Here is a 20,342-nt window from a genome sequence, read left to right as displayed (position 1 = left end):
TCTCCCCCTCCTACATCCCGGGGGACATGGGCGTACATGTGGGTGGGCGTGCGTGACACTGTGCGTGTGCATATCATAAGCACAAACACATGTGTGCTGTTTATCCCGATCGGCACAGCTTGGCGCTCAGGGAGCCCTCTCCCTTCTGAAAAAGGTGAGGGTCTGTTTTATGAGCCCTTAACAGGCAGCACTCAGGCCAGATGGTGCGCTTATCAGCTATACTTTGTGTTTCTGAGTGTGCGTGTGTGTGTGTGTGTGTGTGTGTGTGTGTGTGTGTGTGTGTGTGTGTGTGTGTGTGTGTGTGTGTGTGTGTGTGTGTGTGTGTGTGTGTGTGTGGCATTAGGCAGGAGGAAATAAGTAAATATTTGTCAAAAGCAAAGAGGCAGCTGGTTGTCAGGGGGACTTAAGAGTAACGAGACTCCCGCTTAACAAGCAGAGCACACACACACACAGACACACACACAGACACACACAGACACACACACACACACACACACACACACACACACACACACACACACACACACACACACACACACACACACACACACACACACACACACACACACACACACACACACACACACACACACTCACACAAACACGCACACACAAAGACATTGCCACTAGTGACAAAACATATTTTATGGTGCCTTTTTGGGAAATGTTCCTCTTTTTCAATATGTTGATTCTACAAGGCCAACAAAGGAATATGAATATCAAATCAACATAATTACATGAGCCCCTTTTACACAGAGATTGCGTCATATTGACGGAACAACATCACTCCAATATGCCGGCTTTGCTTGCTTCTGTGTTATTTACACAGAATCAAGCAACGCCGGCCTGCTGGCGCATCAGTAGCCCCTTTTACACAGCGCTCCGGAATGAAAGAGGTGCTTGTAAACAGCGTCAGGTGTGACGTAAACATTTAGCGCCGCGCCGGTCAGCTGCTTTACAACAACAACACTGGCCGGTGAATTGAGAGCAGAAGTGCTGGAGCTTGCAGTAAGCGGGCCGTATTTTACTGTCCCTACGATGTGCCGGTTGATCTCGCTACGCGCTGAGTCCTACATCACTTGGACTGTTAACCAAACTGACAAAATCAATCCGCTTCACCTCTGTGTCTGTGTGTGTGTGTGTGTGTTTGTGTGACAGGTTGGCTGTGAGCGAGTCTCTTTGTGAGGGCGCATGTTTAGAACGTAGGCTATGAAACGTCAAACGCCCCCCTGTTCCGCAACAACAAGTTGGCCGCATTTATACAGAGAGGCGGAACTGATTGTGTCGGCAATCTTACTACCCCCCGAGGTAGTAAAATTCCCGGAACAATCTCTCGCACCTTTCTTCCCTCGTTCCGCAACGGTCGCATTTATACAGCAGGGCGGAAGGCCGAAATTCCGGCATATTTCCGGCTTTCACTGGCTGTGTAAAAGGGGCTATAAAAAACATGGATTTATTTTTTTGAAAATACAACCCCACATGAAGACAACGCCTTCAATTTAAAATGGGAGAACATAGCATACGGGTATAGAGGAGATTTGTTGAACAGAACAGTCAAACATTTTGGCAATCTGGCTTGTAAATGTAGTTACCAGTTCTCCATAATGAACATCCTCACCATCAATGGATGAACTGACTACTCCTGTCAGCTCCTATCCCGGCACCGGACAGGAGGGTGTTATTTGTAAAACTAGTGGAGGTTGGTATTACATCTACGGGGCCCACCATATCTACCAATGTGTCCTTGAGCAAGCCACTTGACCCCAAACTGCTCCAGGGGCGCCGTTATGGCAGACCCTGCGCTCTGACCCCCTCCGAAGTGTGATGACTTGAGAGGGGAATATGAGAAGAATGAATTTCGATATACCTTGAGTAAAGTGACAAATAAAGAAACTTACTTAAACTTAACTTAACTTAAAGAGGTCGCTTAGAGTGATGAACCAGCGGACTATTATCACCCTGACTCTGCAGCTCCCCTCAGCTCGTACAGAGCTTTATATAGCTATAACTCTACATCTACTTTACCCTACTCTATAACCCTTAGCCTTAAAATATGACTTAGGCAATTATGTTATTAGGCTAACGAAAAGTAGATGTAGAGTAGAGTAGATGTAGAATAGAGTAGTTGTAGCGTAAAAGTAGTAGAGTAAACATGATTTATGCTATGAGGCTAACAAAATGCAAAACAAAATACAAATGTCATCTTAATTGGGCATAAATCATCAGGTTGCCTGAAACACGACTCCAAATGAACACTGATGTTGCTCCTTAGGTACTCAATTTGTAAATGATTAACTGCAGCGAGTTGCCATATCAACATGAAGTGTGATAATATGACCATGCTGTGATCCATGTGTACGCTGCCTCTAAGGGGACAAAAGAGAGAAAAAAAAGAAAGAGGTTTTTTTCAAGCACTTAGTGGTGGACCTCCATGACACATTGTCTGCAGGGACCTTTCTACGGGAGAGTATTAGGGCCACGGCGAAGAAAAAAAATGGCAGGAGGAAGTTTTTTTTTTTTTTTTAGGCACAAAATAAAGTTTACATTTTCAGAATAAAAACCAAAATCAATATTGAGAAAAATAGTCTACCCTTTAAGACTACATCAGCAGCTCATATGACTGCTTCAATTAAAATACCCTTTGTTTGGTGAAACTGCACTATAAAGATGTTATAGCATGCTCGGTCAGCTCGGCTCCTCGCATAGCTGTCAGTCGCTCCCCTTACTGTTTTGACGGACCAGAAGAGTTGACTTTTTCAGATTGAACCTATTGTTCTAAGCAAAGAAGCCTATAGGAGCCATATCTATAAACCTCTAGGCATTGTGTTAATTCATCTTAATAAAAGAATGCAAGAGCATTAACCAAAGTAAACTTTCCTACATACAGTCCAGAGTTTGGAGTCTTTACAAGGACCTACAAAGACACTTCTGCTATATGCATCACATGTTACTTTGGACATACATACACAGATGTACACACGCTATCTATAGACTAGATCCATGGGGTGAAATGCACTGTGTGTGTGGTTGCTATGGGCAACCACTAACACTGCACATCAGAATATCTCTCCATGCTCATGTTTGATGCTCTTACAATGAAGTCTGGTGGCTGCAGGGATAAACAACCCGCTCCATCACCATGGTAATGGACCACACTGGACCATCCCTTAGGTGATCATCAGTTCTCGCTGCCATGGCAACAGCCTTGGCTCCTATAGGCTGAGAGAAGACAGCACACTGGTCCTGCAGTGCTAACCTAAAGACGTAAAACTGTTGGCTCTTATTGTGCTTTACATCAGGTGACATTTAGATGGAGGATGTGGCACGTGCAGAACACTGGCAGTTTTTTCATCCATTGTTTATGTATTATAGGGTTGATTTTTGTGTGTTAAACATGGCTCTGCAATAAAAAAACATACCTTAACTTAAATATCTTCTTTTGGGTAAACTTGGGCAGATCATTTAAAAGATATTCATGCAAATTTGGTTTAACAATGTATACCAGCCTGGCAGAGCTGTCCCCCCCATGTCAGCTTCAACAGGTAGTCATGTTAATGTAACAGGTGGGTCAAAGCTTATCACTGATTCGGCACACAGGAAAGTAGAGAAATTGCGCCTTCTAGTGACCATTTCTCTGCACTTCAGGTCCTTTCACTGCAGACAGCCAGGCAATGTGACACAAACATATGCCAGACAGCTCCCTCTTGTGGTCAAAGCTGAATGAATTGAAAACTTGTTGACTACTATTCCACCTAGGGACTGAAGAAAGACACTAAACGTGCAAGAAGTACAGCTATGGCCAGTAAATGAAGCCACTTAACCTCCATTAAATAGGATACAAGTTGATTTGAGAGCATTCCGGATGAATATAGATATAGTTACATTGATCAGAAAGTGTGCCAAGTGTGCCAAAAAAATAATTAAATGTCATCTTTTTAAAATGTTGAATCATTTAAAGTATATTCTATGGCACTTGACTTTATGGAATGTGTAGGTGTGAGAGGGGAGGATGTGACACTTCCTCCCCTGTGCTCTAGAGGATGGGTGGGGTTCCTACCACTTCCCACATTGCTCTGATACAAGTATCTCCGCAACCTTGTGGTCTAGGTTTCTCTACCGTTTTTCTCACGCCCACTGAAGCAGCCACCCATAAGAAGGAGGGGACTAACTCACACACAGGGCCCATCGTTGCATTGTTTAAATACATAAAAAAGTAACTGAAACTGCACTACGAGGAGTGAGTTCCAACCACAGAGCATCGTATTAGTTAGTATGAGTGTTTAGGTTACTTCTCCAAATAAAGCCTATAGCTGAGCATCATATTCACCCTGGGCAGTTGTGTATTAGATTAAATCAAATTTCACCATATAAATTGTGGAAAGGCCTGTAGTATATACAGTATATTAGAAGGACATAAGGAAATGGCATACTATTTATTTATTTATTTATTTATTTATTTGTTTATTGAACAGGGACAATGTACAGCACATAAGCAGTACCAGATTTAGCTATAAGCTAATTTTCATCTGTAGTCCCTGGGCAGGAAACAGAGTATTACATCTCTGTCAAGATGGGAAACTGAAGTATAAAAACAATAACACACAATTTCACAACAGTAAAACACAACAACGCAATACGAACACTAAAATCACAACATTTAGGACACCACAACAACAACAACATCACAACAGTAAGACACCAAGAAAACAGGACATCACAACATTAAGAAAACAATCTATGCATGATGGGTACATGCTTGGGTTGATTTCAGCCATGACTTCATCTTACATTTAAAACCAGCAAAGGTGTTCCACTCTCTTATCTCGCTTGGTACTAAGTTCCAAGACTTGGTGGCTCTAACTGAAAAAACGGATGTGCCAAACTCAGTGGATCTGTGCTGTACTACACAGCCCCCTCTGTTAGACGTTCTAGTACTCCTTCCATTGTCTGAGCGTAGTGACACAAACTCATTTAATGGAGGAGCGGCCAAATCATTAATTATTTTATAAACTAAACATACATCCGCAAGAAACACAAAACTATCAAAAGTCATGAGATTATGTCTTTGAATTATGTTACAGTGGTGATATCGTAATGGCTTTTTGTCCAGTACCTTGAGTGTTTGTTTGTAAAGTATTTGCAGTGGAGCAAGTGTTGTTTTTCCAGTTTGTGACCAGCTTGTAATACAGTATGAGATGTGTGAAAAGATCATGGAGTGCATGTAAAGTTTTGCTGCATCTAGAGGGAGCTGGTTCCTGATGTACCTAAAATTCCTTAAATTGAATTTGACTCTATTACACACCTGCTTCACATGTTTCTTAAATGAGAGCTGTGCGTCCACAGTTATTCCTAAATATTTAAAATGTGAAACAGTCTGGATCCTTTCTCCATTAACAATGATATCAGGCTGATTTCCATTTTTCCTATTATAAAAATACATGCATGCTGTTTTACTGATGTTGAGTGTCAGGCAGGACTTTGAGAGCCAATCAGAAATTTTGGCCATTGCTTCTGTTAATTTGGCGGCCACCTCACATCTGTTATTTCCCTGTGCGAGGATGACCGTGTCATCTGCATACATTTGTACGTCCACTTCTGGACATACAAGTGGCAGATCATTTACATATAAGCTAAACAACAAAGGTCCTAAAATTGAGCCCTGTGGGACACCAACAGAGCAGCCAATGAAAGATGAAGTCCTATCCCCAACTCTGGTGCCTTGTTTTCTTCCAGTGAGATAGGACTCCATCCATTTCATTGTTTCCATAGACAAATTAAAATTGGACACTTTTGAGAGCAGAACGCTATGATTAACAGTATCAAATGCTTTGCTCAGATCCAAAAATACCGCACCTACAGCACTCCCACTGTCAATATTTGTTTTAATTTTTTCAATGAGATAGCAGGTTGCCATCTCAGTTGAATGATTTTTCCTGAACCCGAATTGCATGGGATGAAGTGAGTCTTGTCCTGAGTTTAAAAAGGCAGTTAGTTGTTCAGCTACCACTTTTTCAGCGATCTTTGATACAACAGGCAAGATACTGATAGGTCTATAATTTTTCACATCAGTTGGTTCCCCTGTTTTAAAAATTGGAACTACAACTGCAGACTTCCATGAATTTGGGAAGGTTGACTGTTTGAATGACATATTAACCAAATGTGCAATTGGGGTGCTGAAGGATTGATTATTGCTTTTAATAAAAGTTGAGTCCCACTCAAACACATCTTTTGCCTTAGAGGACTTTAAAGTGCTTAGGATTTTTAAAATCTTTGCTTGAGGAACTTCAGTTATGTTAAAAACCGGTTTGGTGTGATTCGGCGCTGAGATTTGTTTAAATCTTGCACCAAAGCTGTGTGACAAATTCTGTACCGAGTCAATAAAATATTTGTTAAATGTGAGGGCAATTTCATTAAAGTCATTTGTAATAATTCCCTGTACTTTCAGTTCACGTCCGTGTCCTTGATTTTGCTTACTGTCAGTCTTTGTTAATTTATTAATATTCGTCCATATTAATTTGCTATTTCCTTTCCCTTCTTTAATAATAGTCATGAAGAAATTGGCTTTTGCCTTTCTTAATTCATTAACCACTTTGTTGCGGAGATTTTTAAAAACTCGTCCATCATTAATTGATTTGGACTTAAGTGCTATCTTTAAAGCAAAATCACGCTTTTTCATTAAATCCCATAGTTTCTCATTAAACCAAGGTAAGTTACTCTTAGCACGTCTGTTTTTAAATGGTTTGTTGTATTTTTCCTTAATTTTATCTACTGTGCCTACAAAGGATTCACAAGAGGCCTCTAGATCATCTGTTTGTAGAACATCAGTCCACTCAATTTGACCTAGTTCTTCCTTAAATGTATTCATGTCTTGTTTCCTTATTCCATGGGAATGTTTATTAGTGTCTTGGCGATAAGTAAATCGTTTGTTTGTTAATTTTCTTGAAATAAGAGTCATATTGTGATCTGACAAACCAGTAAGAAGATTAAAAGATTTGGTGATTCTCTCAGGCTTATTACTAAAAATGAGATCAATTTGTGTTTTTGAGGAGTTTGTGATTCTAGTCGGTCCATCTATTAATTGAGTCATTTCAAATTGATTTGTAAGTGCTTTAAGTTTCTTTCTTGTGTTTTTTTCTGCCCAGTTTAAATTAAAATCACCTAGAACTATACATTCTTTCTTAGTATCTAATTCTTTAAGCAGGTTTTTGAAATGTTCAAAAAATGTAATGTCAGATGAGGGAGGTCTATATACACCAATCACATTAAATGACATTTGCTGAGACAAGGTGATAGTTACGGCAATACATTCCATGTCATTTGCGCATGCCAGGTCAATCTGTTTACATTTAATGTCATCTTTCACGTAGATGAGCAGTCCACCGCCCCTTCCTTTATTTCTGTCTTTTCTAAAAACATTGTAGCCAGGCATTGTGAATGACGCTACAGGCGATGATGTGGTCAACCATGTTTCAGATAAACACAGGAAGTCCAGATTTGAGTCGGTGAAAAGTGTCTCAAGTTGTTCGGTTTTTGCTTTAACGCTACGAATGTTCAAATGTCCCCCAAGAAGACCTCTCGGTTTTGCGTGTGGATCCCAGATGATTTTGGAATGTTGGACTGTTTGGAAGAGACCAATATTAAAGTGTTTTGTGACTGCCGGGTTTCGGGATGAATGTCCCGGTTGATTGGAATTACCTTGGTCCGAGAGTATCACGGCTGGAGGCTGCAGATCGTGCGTGGTGACGGGCCCCGGGTTCAGCTGCACATCGCCGGCCAGGAGAAGGGTTGTCAACAGGTAGGCGAGTAGCTTACTGTATGTTCGTGTAGCTTTATCTCGTGCTGTGTTCGTTCGTTCCGATGGTGCAGTTGCTCGACCATCACGTAAGATAGTAGAGTAGGCGGTGAATTGGCTCCGTTCATTTAGTGTAGCAGGTTGTATTGCTAAGGCGGTTTCTCGTGAGCTAATCAGCTGATTGATCCCGCAGCAGCGGACCGAGAAGAACAATAGCAGTACAGAGTAGATTAAAAGTACAGATCTCTCTGTAAAGTTATCAGGTATCTGCCTCTGAATGGCCTTGGTGGCTCGGATGAGACCATGGCTTCTCTTTGCTACAAGGGAAGGAACGTATGGACTTTTTATTGAAAAAGTTGAAATTATTTGTACACTATAAATTAGCCGGTATAATGTTTATTTTCTCACTCTGACTCCAAAGACATGGGAGAAGTGTTCAAAGCACCAGAAAAGTACTATTGTTGTGTGTGTCATTTCAACAAATATCTGTTAAATGCAAATTCCATTTTTCTTTTGTCTTTATTGTCCTATCAATCATTCCATTACAGTGACATTACTGCAGCACACATATTCTTATAGCCCAGGTTGTCCTGCAGAACCAATAATATGTATAGCTTATTACAAGGTTGATGTGATGCAAGTGTTATTGAAAAAAAAACTTTATTCAGGCAGACCAAAAATGCAGGGTTTAAAACCTTTCAATGCAGGATTCCTCCATTACTGCTCCTCGTCCTTCCAGTGCCTACAGGCTTCCAATAGTACGTTAGGTGACAGACAGTAACCGTGTGCACTACATCAACTACTGCATCCAATAAGCAAAAACCCAATAAAGCTGACAGCTCATAGGGCTCAAACAGCCTCCCTGCGACTAATCATTGTGTCTCCTTCTCCCTGTGCCACACAGCAGCAGAGCCTCCAGTTTTTTAATAAGCCATCTCCCAAAGTCAATACGATACCGGCCGACATTTAGTCTGCTGTTTGTTCAGTGGTCGGATCAACCGGCCATCGGTCCCAGCAGCAATATAGAAGGTGCACCGGGAGATACGAGTAAATGCCAGCTTCCAGAAATAGCAGCCAGCACATTTGCTCTTTTCCATGATGCCGGCAGACAGATAACATTTACACCTGGCCCCCCAAAAAACTAGGCTAGACAACGAGAAGGGGAGGAGGGTTGGGGGGGGAGATTTTTCTAAGAAGAAGGCACTTGCTCTTATCGTTCTCTTCAACCCTTTTTTATTAAGGTTTTTTTCTTATTTCAGTTTTGTATTTTCTCCAAGGGGCCCCCTGCTCACTCTCTCAGCCCCTTTCCTGTCACTCATCCTGCCTGTCAAATCACCATCAAAAATCAGGCAGACGGAAAATGTCTTATACGTGCAGGAGAGAAACATAGCTTCAAATGTAAGACTGTGGACACTGACGCAGTCCTTAGAGAGTATGTAAAGGCGCAGACTATAATAACGTAATAACTTGTATTCTGTGTGGTGGTGAAAGTCCTAGATTGCAACACTGTGTCTATACCCCTCCAATTCAGAGAATTTAACAGACTTCAAGGACAAGAAGCTAGTTGCTAAAGATGGCATCATCCACCACTGCCTCAAGCCTTTTCACAATATCAAGTGATGAGGTGAATATGTATTTAGTTATTGATTCATCTTCTTTGTCTTCCAACCGGTGCATTTCCGGCGGACAACAACAATAAAAAAGTGTAAGGCCTGTGCTACTGTAGTGAGTCTAAACATGGCGGTAACAACATTGTGGTTAACATAGCTGTGCACTGCTCTTATGTAGATTTAAAACGCTCATTTAAAGGTTATAAAAGGTTTCAAGCGATTATATAGTTAAAAAATAAACTTGTGAATATCGTATTCAGTGTTCTGAAAAAAGCCAATTCCGTTAACACACTGTGCCTTTAAAAACATAGAAATTAAATGCATAGAAATTAAATGGTATATTAGACACAGTGCCACACCACAGAGGCCCTCCATGTCGTGTGGCTGGCACTCTCAGACGATAGCAGCTCCTCTGTTTGAACTGAGCCCAGGGTGGCAGATGAGGTGAGGATGAAAAAGACAGCAGAGGAGGGGCCGAGCAGGATGGGAATAATGCATGACAAGTAGCAGTGTCCAATTAGCTGCAGCTGGCTGCAGACTCTCTCTCACACACACAAACATTCATGTTAACAAGAGAGGGTAGAAGGGCCAGTTAGCCAGCAGGTAAAAACCATCTGTGCTTGAGCCGGAGAAACAAAATACTCAAGTCATTTGTTTTGGCACCTGTGGAAATCTGCATCCCTCCAAGACCCTCGCACAGCATGTAAATGACACTGAACATGAGGAAATGAGGCACACTATGAAACCAGCAGCTCTAGGAGGAAACTGGGACACACGGTTTAGAGTAGGAACTTTCTTTAAAAAAACAGTTGGACCATCCCCTCAGACTGATGACATTTCCAGTCATTCCATGTAGTCCGGCTTTATTGTTAGTCCAATAAATTCAGCAATCCCCATCTCCTCTCCACATTGATACATCAACAGAAGCAAGAGGTTTGATCAGTTCAGCAATAAAGAATAAGACTCACCAAACAACACAATAACTCGATAACATACAATACAATAACTCATAAACCATATCTAGTTGAAAAGATAGCTCTGCATTATATTACCTCCTTGGAATGGAGACAATCAATACAACAACTAACGTAGCACAAGCTCAAAGCGAGATGGACAGCTATTCCCTTTAGCATCACATCTTGAGGGAGCAAAAACAGCCCTGTGTGTATCCACTCAATGTCTTCTTTCAATACAAATCTTAATATATGTATTTGTATGTAATATGCAATCAAATATGCATGACTTAATGGTGAGACACAGTAGACAAAATCACCTTCATTTTTCAAGCACTGGTCAATCTTGAGATTTTTGTTTGAAGTATTAAAAGGTTCAAAATGTACATTTAGGTGTTTGACTAAACCTTGTTTGCATCATAAGCATTTTTCTGAAGGTAATCACAGAAAGATCTGTTCATATATTGTCAATTGTCTGCATTATGATACATTTTACTTTCTAATTTGCAGAAAATCTATTTTTAAGACCTGTAAATAGTATGTTTTGATTTATAAAATGAAAAAAAGGCTGTATCCAAATTATTTTCTGTAAAGACCTTGGACTCTAATAGGTTGTAACAATGAAATAAAGTTTTTTTAAATCTCGTTATCCATCATCTGGATTATTGGTTTTTTTAAAGGGAAGAATCGTAGTACAAAAAAATAAAAATGTAATGCTAGTAATCAACTGGCATAGTTTCATGATGATACCTTAATTTACACATTTTACCATATTCAACATGCAGTGTCTCACCTTAATAGCTATAATGGAATTATGACATATACCATTCATTATACGATATTATCAAGATCCATATTTTACACAGTAGCTCCTGTCCTCACATGATGCACATCTAGGCCTGAATAGCAACTTGTTAACAAATAAACTGCTAAACTTTAACATCTGGGGAACTGATAAAGGAAAAGAGTAGACAGAAAAACCAATGCAATCGTTTGATTCCCAGTAAACAAAGTAAAACATATGCACAAAACAGACAGCAGTTACTCACCACAGTTTGCGTGGCATCGTCAAGCTCTATTTAGATGCTGGTCCAGGTTCAACCTCTCCTCCTGTCTCTCTCTCTCTCTCTCTCTCTCTCTCTCTCTCTCTCTCTCTCTCTCTCTCTCTCTCTCTCTCTCTCTCTCTCTCTCTCTCTCTCTCTCTCTCTCTCTCTCTCTCTCTCTCTCTCTCTCTCTCTCTCCTCTAATATCCCTGTCTGCCCACTTAGAATATGCATTCACCCTCACCACCACTTCAAGACAAAAACCCACAAACAGATGCATGAGTTTGCTTGAACGCAGACACACACGCGCACACACACACACACACACACACACACACACACACACACACACACGTTTTATTATGCAATTATTAATGAGGATTTTGTGTGTGTGGTGAGGGCGGGGGGAAATAGCTCTTTGTTGTAGCCATGAGCGGAGGAGAGGCAGAGGAAGACTGGAGGATTAATATGAGAGAGAGCGAGAGAGAGAGAGAGAGAGAGAGAGAGAGAGAGAGAGAGAGAGAGAGAGAGAGAGAGAGAGAGAGAGAGTGTCATGGCTTGGGGAGGAATAAAGCAGTGCATTGTGAACTGAAAGGGCAGGCGAGACCAAATAATATCCTCACACCTGCTGTATAGGCCGAGCAGCAGCCACACACTTTGAAGTGAGACATCCATGTGATGTGTTTGTTCCTTTGGCCCTTCCACTTTCCCATGTTCACCTTTCCCTGTTCTGCTCTCTTTGTCCTTCATGCCTTCATTCTCCTGTATATGGTTCCCCCTTGTACAATTTCATTTAAATGGCCAACTATAGAGTCAACAGAGGTAGCCTGGAGGAAGATGTCAGTCTGGGACTTTATTAAGAATGAAAAACATCAGCATCTATGTAACAAGTGCTTTTTGTTTGTCATCCTATCATAAGCCCAGGTTTTATCAACCTTTTTAACGGCCATGGATGTTGCTTTGCTGTCACTCTAAATGGTATTTTCAAGCGCATGAAGATGCGTTTCTCCAACAAGGACAATAAACTCACTTCTCCATCTGTCCGTCCCCTCCTTTCTAATTGTGAGCGGTTATAAATTTGGGGTTGAGACGTATTAAATATCTGTTCCTCTGTGGCCATTCCCTGTGCACGCATTGTTTTCTTACACCTGCATCTACCACCTGGATCTACAGTAACACACACACACACACACACGTCGGTGCTATTCAGCATCTGAGATGAGAGTCACGACGCACCTATTCATATTCAGGACCACTCCAGAGCAGACTGTCTAATGACACCTGTGTGTCTGTGTGTGTGTGTGTGTGTGTGTGTGTGTGTGTGTGTGTGTATTTTCGAGTCGTGTTGTGTATGACTCATGCTAACCTGATTGTGTTGCTTTGTGTCTGAAACAAGCAGACACAACTACACCTGCCTTGTTTGGAGTGGCCCTTCCAGCATGTTTTCCACATATTTATGTTCTGGATTAATATGAGAAATTGACTTCTCATCTTTCATGCTATTCAATTGTTTTGATAGGAGCACACACATTTTACTGATCAAAAAAAAAACTGAAACTTGTGTTTAATCTTCCCACAGCTCGTTTTGTTGAAAATCAAATACAGTTTATTTCAAAACCACTGTTCCTAACATGCCTGTTGGTCTTAATTCGAGTCCTTAAAGCCTAATCGAACAATGTATTGCAATATATTGTCATGATCCCGCTTGGGCCTCTTGGCCTTGTGTGTGTTTTCCCTTTTACCCTTGTCTTTGTTCTGGTCTAATTGTAGGGTTGGAGCCAGGTGTGCTGGAGTCAATTACCAGCATTCACAGCTGCCTTCAATCATCATCAACTGCTCTTCTTATACCCGGGCCTACCTTCCAGACACTGCCAGATTGTAGCTTCTGTTTCCACACAGTCAGTTCTCTCTCTAGCTCACCTGTTTGCAGCTCCGCTTTTTTGCACTTTTTCCTGGCTAACCCCTGTTTTCTCTGCCACAGTTCTCCCGGCCTGACTCCAGCCACCAGCTCCAGCCCTCGCCCACCAGCACTACCCCCCGGACCCCTCCTGCCTGCCTGCTCTAGCCTGCTCCCACTCAGCCCCCTGGACTTGCCCCGTTGCTCTCTCCCTGGACCCCTATGCCAGCCAGTTTCCCTCCCCAGATCACGGTCCTAACACCCTGCTGGTTTCTCCTAAAATAAATCTTCTTTTTTACTGATACTGTCTCCGCACCTGTGTCCTCCAGACCCAACCGTTACATATATAAGACTATCTATAGCTGGAATATGTATTATCGTAGTTTTAGGACTCATCCAGAAAAAATAGAGACTCTGTACGATGGCGATTTTATTTAGTTATTGACATTTTTTACAGCATAAATGAAATGATTTTGTAATTACAGTTTTGTCTTGTGCACACAACTGAACAACATCCAGAGTGACAGAAAGTGGTATAAGTCAACAAGACCTCTTGAGAGAATAAAAGGCATTGTAACTGACTCAATGGTGAGTGAGACACGGATACAAACACACACGTAATGCCCTGCACCTCTCAGAACTACACAACCTCCATTTAGAAGAGCCTGTTGCTGGTTTTGTTTCAACAAGCAGAAGCTCACACCACTCAAAGCACACCAGCCAGCACAGAGCCAATTCTGTTCACTTTCGCTCCAAGCTCAGATCAAGAATTCACTTGACAAAATAGCTGTTGTGTTTTTTTTAAACGACTGTTTGCAGTGGTGGATTTCAACACTATATAAACCAGTCACACAGATCGATATGCACATCTGTCAATACTTTCACTATTATTTCTCGTCTAATAGCTAGAATCAATACGAAAGCTCACCGTTAGCTTAAGCTCATTTCCAAAACACAGATGAACCAGGTGAGATTGAACAATGGCATCAAATGAAAGAAGTAGATCATCAGGTAAAATCTGACCAGTGTTCAAACAGTTCTATAAGTTTTGGGTAACACTTTACAATAAGGTACACACTATTGTAGTAAGTACTACATAGATATGCTTTACCTACTACATCGGATTTGACTTTTTAGTAACAACTACAGAGATATGCCTTACATTTTAGTCTTTTTCAAACATTTGTAGTAGGTAATGCATATGTAGTGACACAATTAGTGTTGTGCCTTCTACAAGTCTAACTAAACGTTAAAGGCCTACTTCACCGGTTTGAATATGAAGGTGTATTGAATTCTGAGATCCTATGTAGTATAAATGTGCAAAAAAAATTAAAATCGGTTCATCCTAGCCTGAGAAAAGGCAGAAAGAGTGTTTTTTTTAACCCTATATTTCTCTTTCTCGTGACATCACAGAAAGAGAAATATAGGGTTAAAAAAACGTACTTTGTAAATATTACTGTGATGTCGCAGTAAAAGACATCACAGTAATATTTACATAGTAAGTTTTTTTTTTAACCCTATATTTCTCTTTCTGTGATGTCACGAGAAAGAGAAATATAGGGTTAAAAAAACACTCTTTCTGCCTTTTCTCAGGCTAGGATGAACCGATTTAAATTTTCTTCGCACATTTATACTACATAGGATCTCAGAATTCAATACACCTTCATATTCAAACTGGTGAAGTAGGCCTTTAAGCTTTTGAATACACAAATATGTTAATCACAAATATATTCTTATCACTTTACAGTGAACTGCTGCCTTTTCCTTGACTAATATTCTAAAGTTTCATAAAATGTCAAATGTTCCCCTGTTAACTAAGAAACAGAAATGCTGCATATGACGCCTAGTGATTTTGAGCCCAGAGTAGTGTCTACAGATCTTTCTTGTTTGGGGGTCACTAACTTAATCATCAGCAGGGTTTGACCTGTCCGAATGTAGCCTGAAGGCAAAACAAAACAGTCCGTTTTGCGGTGAATGCAAGTTAACATGAAGGGGTCATGTGGTAATGGCATATATTCAGTATTTTAAACTGACCATCTCCACTGGAGCAGTAAGGAGTCAAGGGCCTCGCTCGGCAGAACATGATCACATGTAGGCAGGTACAAGGGGAGATGGCAGGTAAAGAGTTAACATGGACGTGCTGAAGCATTAGTCAATATATCATTAACACTGCACATTAAAGGAGGTGACATTAGGTCACTTCCAAATGTACTGTGAGTTGAAGTGCTTTGAGTGCCGTCAGTGTGAGTGGGAGGGTGTGTTGTATTGTGTGCCGCTCAAGTGAAGGAGAAAGGAGAAGATGTCCACCACTCCAGTGAATGGATTTGCTCATGTTATCTTCAGAATCAATTATCATATCAAGTGTTATTGCAACATGTTCTATGTTGAAAGTTAAGTTACTAATATGGTAAAGGTGTGAGCCATTACACCTCAGTGCATACCAGGAGTTTCTCCACACACACATTTGAAGAAATGATGCCTTTTCCTGACTAACTAAGATTCAAATATTCACTAAATGATGATATTTGACTGTTTCAGGGGCAAGAAAACAAAGCAACAAGCCAAACAAATAAAAAAAGTGGAAACTTACCGGGCTCTCAGTGCAGACAGGGTGGACTTGTCAATCCTGCAGATAAGCAAGGTAGAAAGGTAGACACAAAGTCAGACAGAGAAAGGGAGAGAGAGAAAGAGAGAGAGATTATTTATGATGTTTCGAATACGAATTGCCCAATAGGCATCAATTAAATAATTTTCTGTAAGTGCTATCCTATTTCGCAGCGTTAAACACCGAAATACATTCATGTTGGTGAGAAGTGAAATGAATGAACTGCTCTCTACATGGTATAATGGTCCCCCAGGGTGCTGTGACATTTAAAATAATGCTCATTTATGTCTAATTACTTCACCTGTCACGTTGAGGTTCACCTAAAATAGAAAGGGGGACATTTCATTTTATGTGAAGCCTTCACATGGTATGAAGTGTGAGGAATAATACGGAAAATGAAACTGAAATATATTTTTCGCTATACATATTTTGCAACCAAGCTAATAAACGGCCAAAAAAGAGATACGCTCTTCCCCCCAAATGATCATTAATTCATAGAGAGTAGGTAGTGAACAGTGCAGGTAGTGTAGAGTGAGCACACTTTATGAATGCTGACATGATATTACAAGGTTACACATAGACAACCTGCTCAGACCGGTTCTGAGAGGGCTCAGTGTTTATGAGGGATTTGTTCATGCTTCATTGCATACTGTTCACACTAAAAACACAGAAAGTCAAAAGATGTAATTGTTCCAACTTTTCAGTTCAGTTGCTACCAACACAGGATGATCTTCAAGCTATAAGAGACTTTTGTGAAAGGGAAATTTCATATACAAATGTTTAACCTTATTTGCAAGTCTCTGTGTGTGTGTGTGTGTGTGTGTGTGTGTGTGTGTGTGTGTGTGTGTGTGTGCGTGTGTGTGTGTGTGTGTGTGCGAGCGATTGTGTGTGTGTGTGTGTGTGTGTGTGTGTGTGTGTGTGTGTGTGTGTGTGTGTGTGTGTGTGTGTGCATGTGTGCATGTGTGCGTATGTACGTGTGGGGTGTGTGTGTGTGTGTGTGTATGTATTTCATATGCTTCATTGCTTTTTATACAGCATTCTCGGCAAGATATTACAACATGAATTCTTTATTCCCCTTCATTTGGTTACTGATCCGTGCAGGCAGAGACTATTCAATGTAATAGCAGTCTTATTTCACGGCACCGTCACCCAACCTGGATGTTTTGAATATGATTTGATTTTTTTGTTCCACGGTTGTGAATGATATCAACAACAACAACAACATCATGATGCATTACCAATACAGGCAAATACAGCAGCAGGGAACTGAGTTCTAATGTTACCACCTAGTATATTCAAATGTCTGGATAACAGGTTGATGCTTAGCTACAGTAAGTCAAGATGAACCTCAGCCAATGCAAATACAGTTAAATGAGACACCGAACACGGAACTTTTCCCCAGTGGATATCTCATTATATGTGATGATATTATGATTGCTGCTCCGCCCGCAGTGACGTCATTATCTCCATGGCTTGTAATCTTGCACAGCGACACACGTAAGCCCCTTTGGCAAAGAGCTAGAGCCTCGGCTATCATATGATTTATCTAGAAATGGAGAGAAGATACACACCCTATCCCACACGTAATGCCTGATTGATACAACAGATTACACACTATACACAGCCAGACTACAATTGGTGTTTGTGTTATTTACATTATGTGAACTCACACCAAATTCTAACAGCGGTTTTGCTGCAGGTGTACTACAGCACCTTTCTTTTCCCAACAGAAATGCACCAGCGATGACCAGGCTGCTTGATTAATGAGTTGATTTATATTTGATTTCCACAATAGACTGCCTGCTCAAAGTCAGCTCAACAATAGGTACTGAATGTTCCCCTGTGTCTTGTATACCTGGACAGGTGCTCTCCATCTGAGCTATCACCATCCATACGTACAACTACAGTACATTTGTGTCTGTCCATGGCAATCAATCACCTTGCTTAACATGTTATGTCTATGGGTTGGAGCTTTATACTAGCGGCTCCACATTTTGCCTGTGGACAATGTGATTCATTCTTTAGAAATGACAATTTTAAGATGCTGTGATGTTGGCTCTTATTTTCTCCATTCACTGGGTGTAGCAGAGAGATGCAAGACAGATCTTAGTGGCGTACAACATGTAATCTGTTAAAGCCTGTACATTCTTCACACTAATAATGCACTAGATGTGCCCCGCGTCAACGTTCATTTCAATTTGGATTACTGCAGAACTGACACACAGCAGGGGAAACGATCCGGCTTAAGAAGTCTTTACATCCCTCAAGCCATTGTAAACGGCTAAAAATGATGCTAATGCGGTAACATGCAGTAATTCCAGGTTTTGAGTGCAGCTTCCCTTATTTCTGTTGTTGTCAGATGAAATAAATGGCGACTAAGTTGCTTTTTTCTGCATTGGGACAGTTTATTCCATATAAGGCGTTTGCAATTTGTAGAGCAAATTATGATCGTCACGTCTTTCATTTTTCAACTAAGGCTTTGTATCTTTTTATACATAACTGGAGTGTCGCTGAGCAGTGTCAGTGATGATCTGACTCGCAGTTTAAAATTGCACTTCCATTAAGTTTGAAGACTCACAAGGGACACATTTAATAAATAGTCAAAATCAAAGCAGCAGATGCTGAAGTATCTTTGTTTAGTCCCTAATATGGGTAAAGCCCCAAAAACCATTGCTTCAACACGTCCCTTAATGCAACTTAGCATTGTTCTTTCAAACGTTGACATCTCCTTCAGGGCGACTGAAGACACAGAAAAAACAGAATGTCCATTCAAGAAATCGCCTGTTTTATATTAGAAAATATCTGATGGCTTTGTGTTGTCTTCATCTCTGTTAAACACAAAAGTAACTAATTAAAGCAGGAGTCTTGTTAAATCCCTGTTTGTAAAAATTCAGTTAATATCTCCCTGGTGTTGATACACAGACAAGGCTCTGTAAACTGGTATGCAACCAATGGAGAAGCCTATGCAAACAAAGTGGGCCCACCGTAGCTAGCAACATGCCTGTTTACAGAGCCTAGACTGTATATTGACGGTGGATTTTTTCAGCGCACACACAGAACGTACAGGTAGTATAGATCATGAGGAGCTATTCACTGATTTAAAAAAAAATAATTGATTTTGACAACAAGCATTCTCCAGAATCACTGGCTCCACCTTTAAACCTGCTATAGGTAATGTGCTTCCCCTCAAGTCTGTCTGTGTGGCACTGGGGTTTCAGGCAGTATGGCAGGATGAGCTGCCTCAGCCCAGCAGGGAAAGTTTATTGCTGTCAGGCAGCACTTCAGTGTCAGAAGGACACTAACAGGGGAGCAGGCATGAAAACCATCCAGAATGTGTCAGCGCATCCAGTGCTAAATGGGCTCCCTGGCAGCTTCTTCAGTGTTGCATCATGGGAACTTTTCTCTTTTATTTTGGCCCAATAGAGCAGGAGAATGTGACCAGTACGAGCTGGGTCGTATACAGGACAGCAACAACACAGACACGGACAGCGGGCAGAGACAAAGCAGCCTGTTGATTGTAATCCCTCGCCTAACGGAGACAGCACAGAGTGAAACTGTACATTCACACACACACACACACACACACACACACACACACACACACACACACACACACACACACACACACACACACACACACACACACACACACACAACAAGCGCACGGCCGACAAACAGAAGACAAAGTGTTAGAGGTGTGACACAGAGGAGCAGCCCTCCACCCATCCTTCCTTTTTAGAAAACAAGTTCACATTTCTGCACCGCACACACACACACACACACACACACACACACACACACACACACACACACACCCATAACATCAGCACATTTCAGCAGCAGACTGTTCTTATCTCTTAAACTCACTTCACAACCATTATCAATCACCATGATGTGCACATCCCAAACACAGACTCACATACACACAGCAGCATCCAATGAAAAGGCAACAACATACCATCCAAATCCACCGAAAGACACGCTTCTCCTCCGCCTCAGCATTTTGTCAAAGTGAACTGAGACAGCAGTCTCTCTCGTTCTCAGGCTCTCTCCTGTGGGAAATGTATGCTCTGCTGTCAGTCTCCCGCTCTCTCTATTGTGTATACACGTTGTGTGTCTCTCTGACCCAAAACCCCTATGTATCTCTCTCTCTCTCTCTCTCTCTCTCTCTCTCTCTCTCTCTCTCTCTCTCTCTCTCTCTCTCTCTCTCTCTCTCTCGTCACTATTTGCCCTCTCTTTGTCCCTCTTTTGTCTCGTTCTCCACTTCTTTGCCACCCTCCTGCTCTCCAGAGCTGTCGTCACTTTGCCACTTGACCAGTCAACTACTTTCCTAAAACACTGCTTGCTATTTGGCTTTCACAGGCTGTTAAACACAAGCACATACACATGCACACACACACAATCTAGCACACTGACTCATGCAGGGACACAGAGGTACACGC

General features: G+C 41.3%; 1 protein-coding gene across 3 annotated transcripts in view; it reads right to left on the bottom strand.

Moving 5' to 3' along the window:
* Positions 1 to 19,931, bottom strand: part of rap1gap2a (RAP1 GTPase activating protein 2a) — a 90,174-nt gene extending 70,243 nt beyond the window's left edge. For all 3 annotated transcript variants that reach the window (XM_080025275.1, XM_080025276.1, XM_080025281.1), the window contains exons 1-2: positions 19,859 to 19,931; positions 15,886 to 15,921 (exon numbers count right to left, since the gene is read on the bottom strand). In XM_080025275.1, coding sequence (XP_079881401.1) covers positions 15,886 to 15,921; positions 19,859 to 19,902 — 80 coding nt within the window. In that variant the 5' untranslated portion in view covers positions 19,903 to 19,931. The remainder of the gene's footprint in view (positions 1 to 15,885; positions 15,922 to 19,858) is intronic.
* Between the last annotated feature and the right edge of the window lie 411 nt (positions 19,932 to 20,342).

This window comes from Ammodytes marinus (assembly GCF_949987685.1).
Source record: "Ammodytes marinus genome assembly, chromosome: 3".
NCBI lineage: Eukaryota > Metazoa > Chordata > Actinopteri > Uranoscopiformes > Ammodytidae > Ammodytes > Ammodytes marinus.
This window is presented reverse-complemented; position numbering and strand designations above follow the sequence as displayed.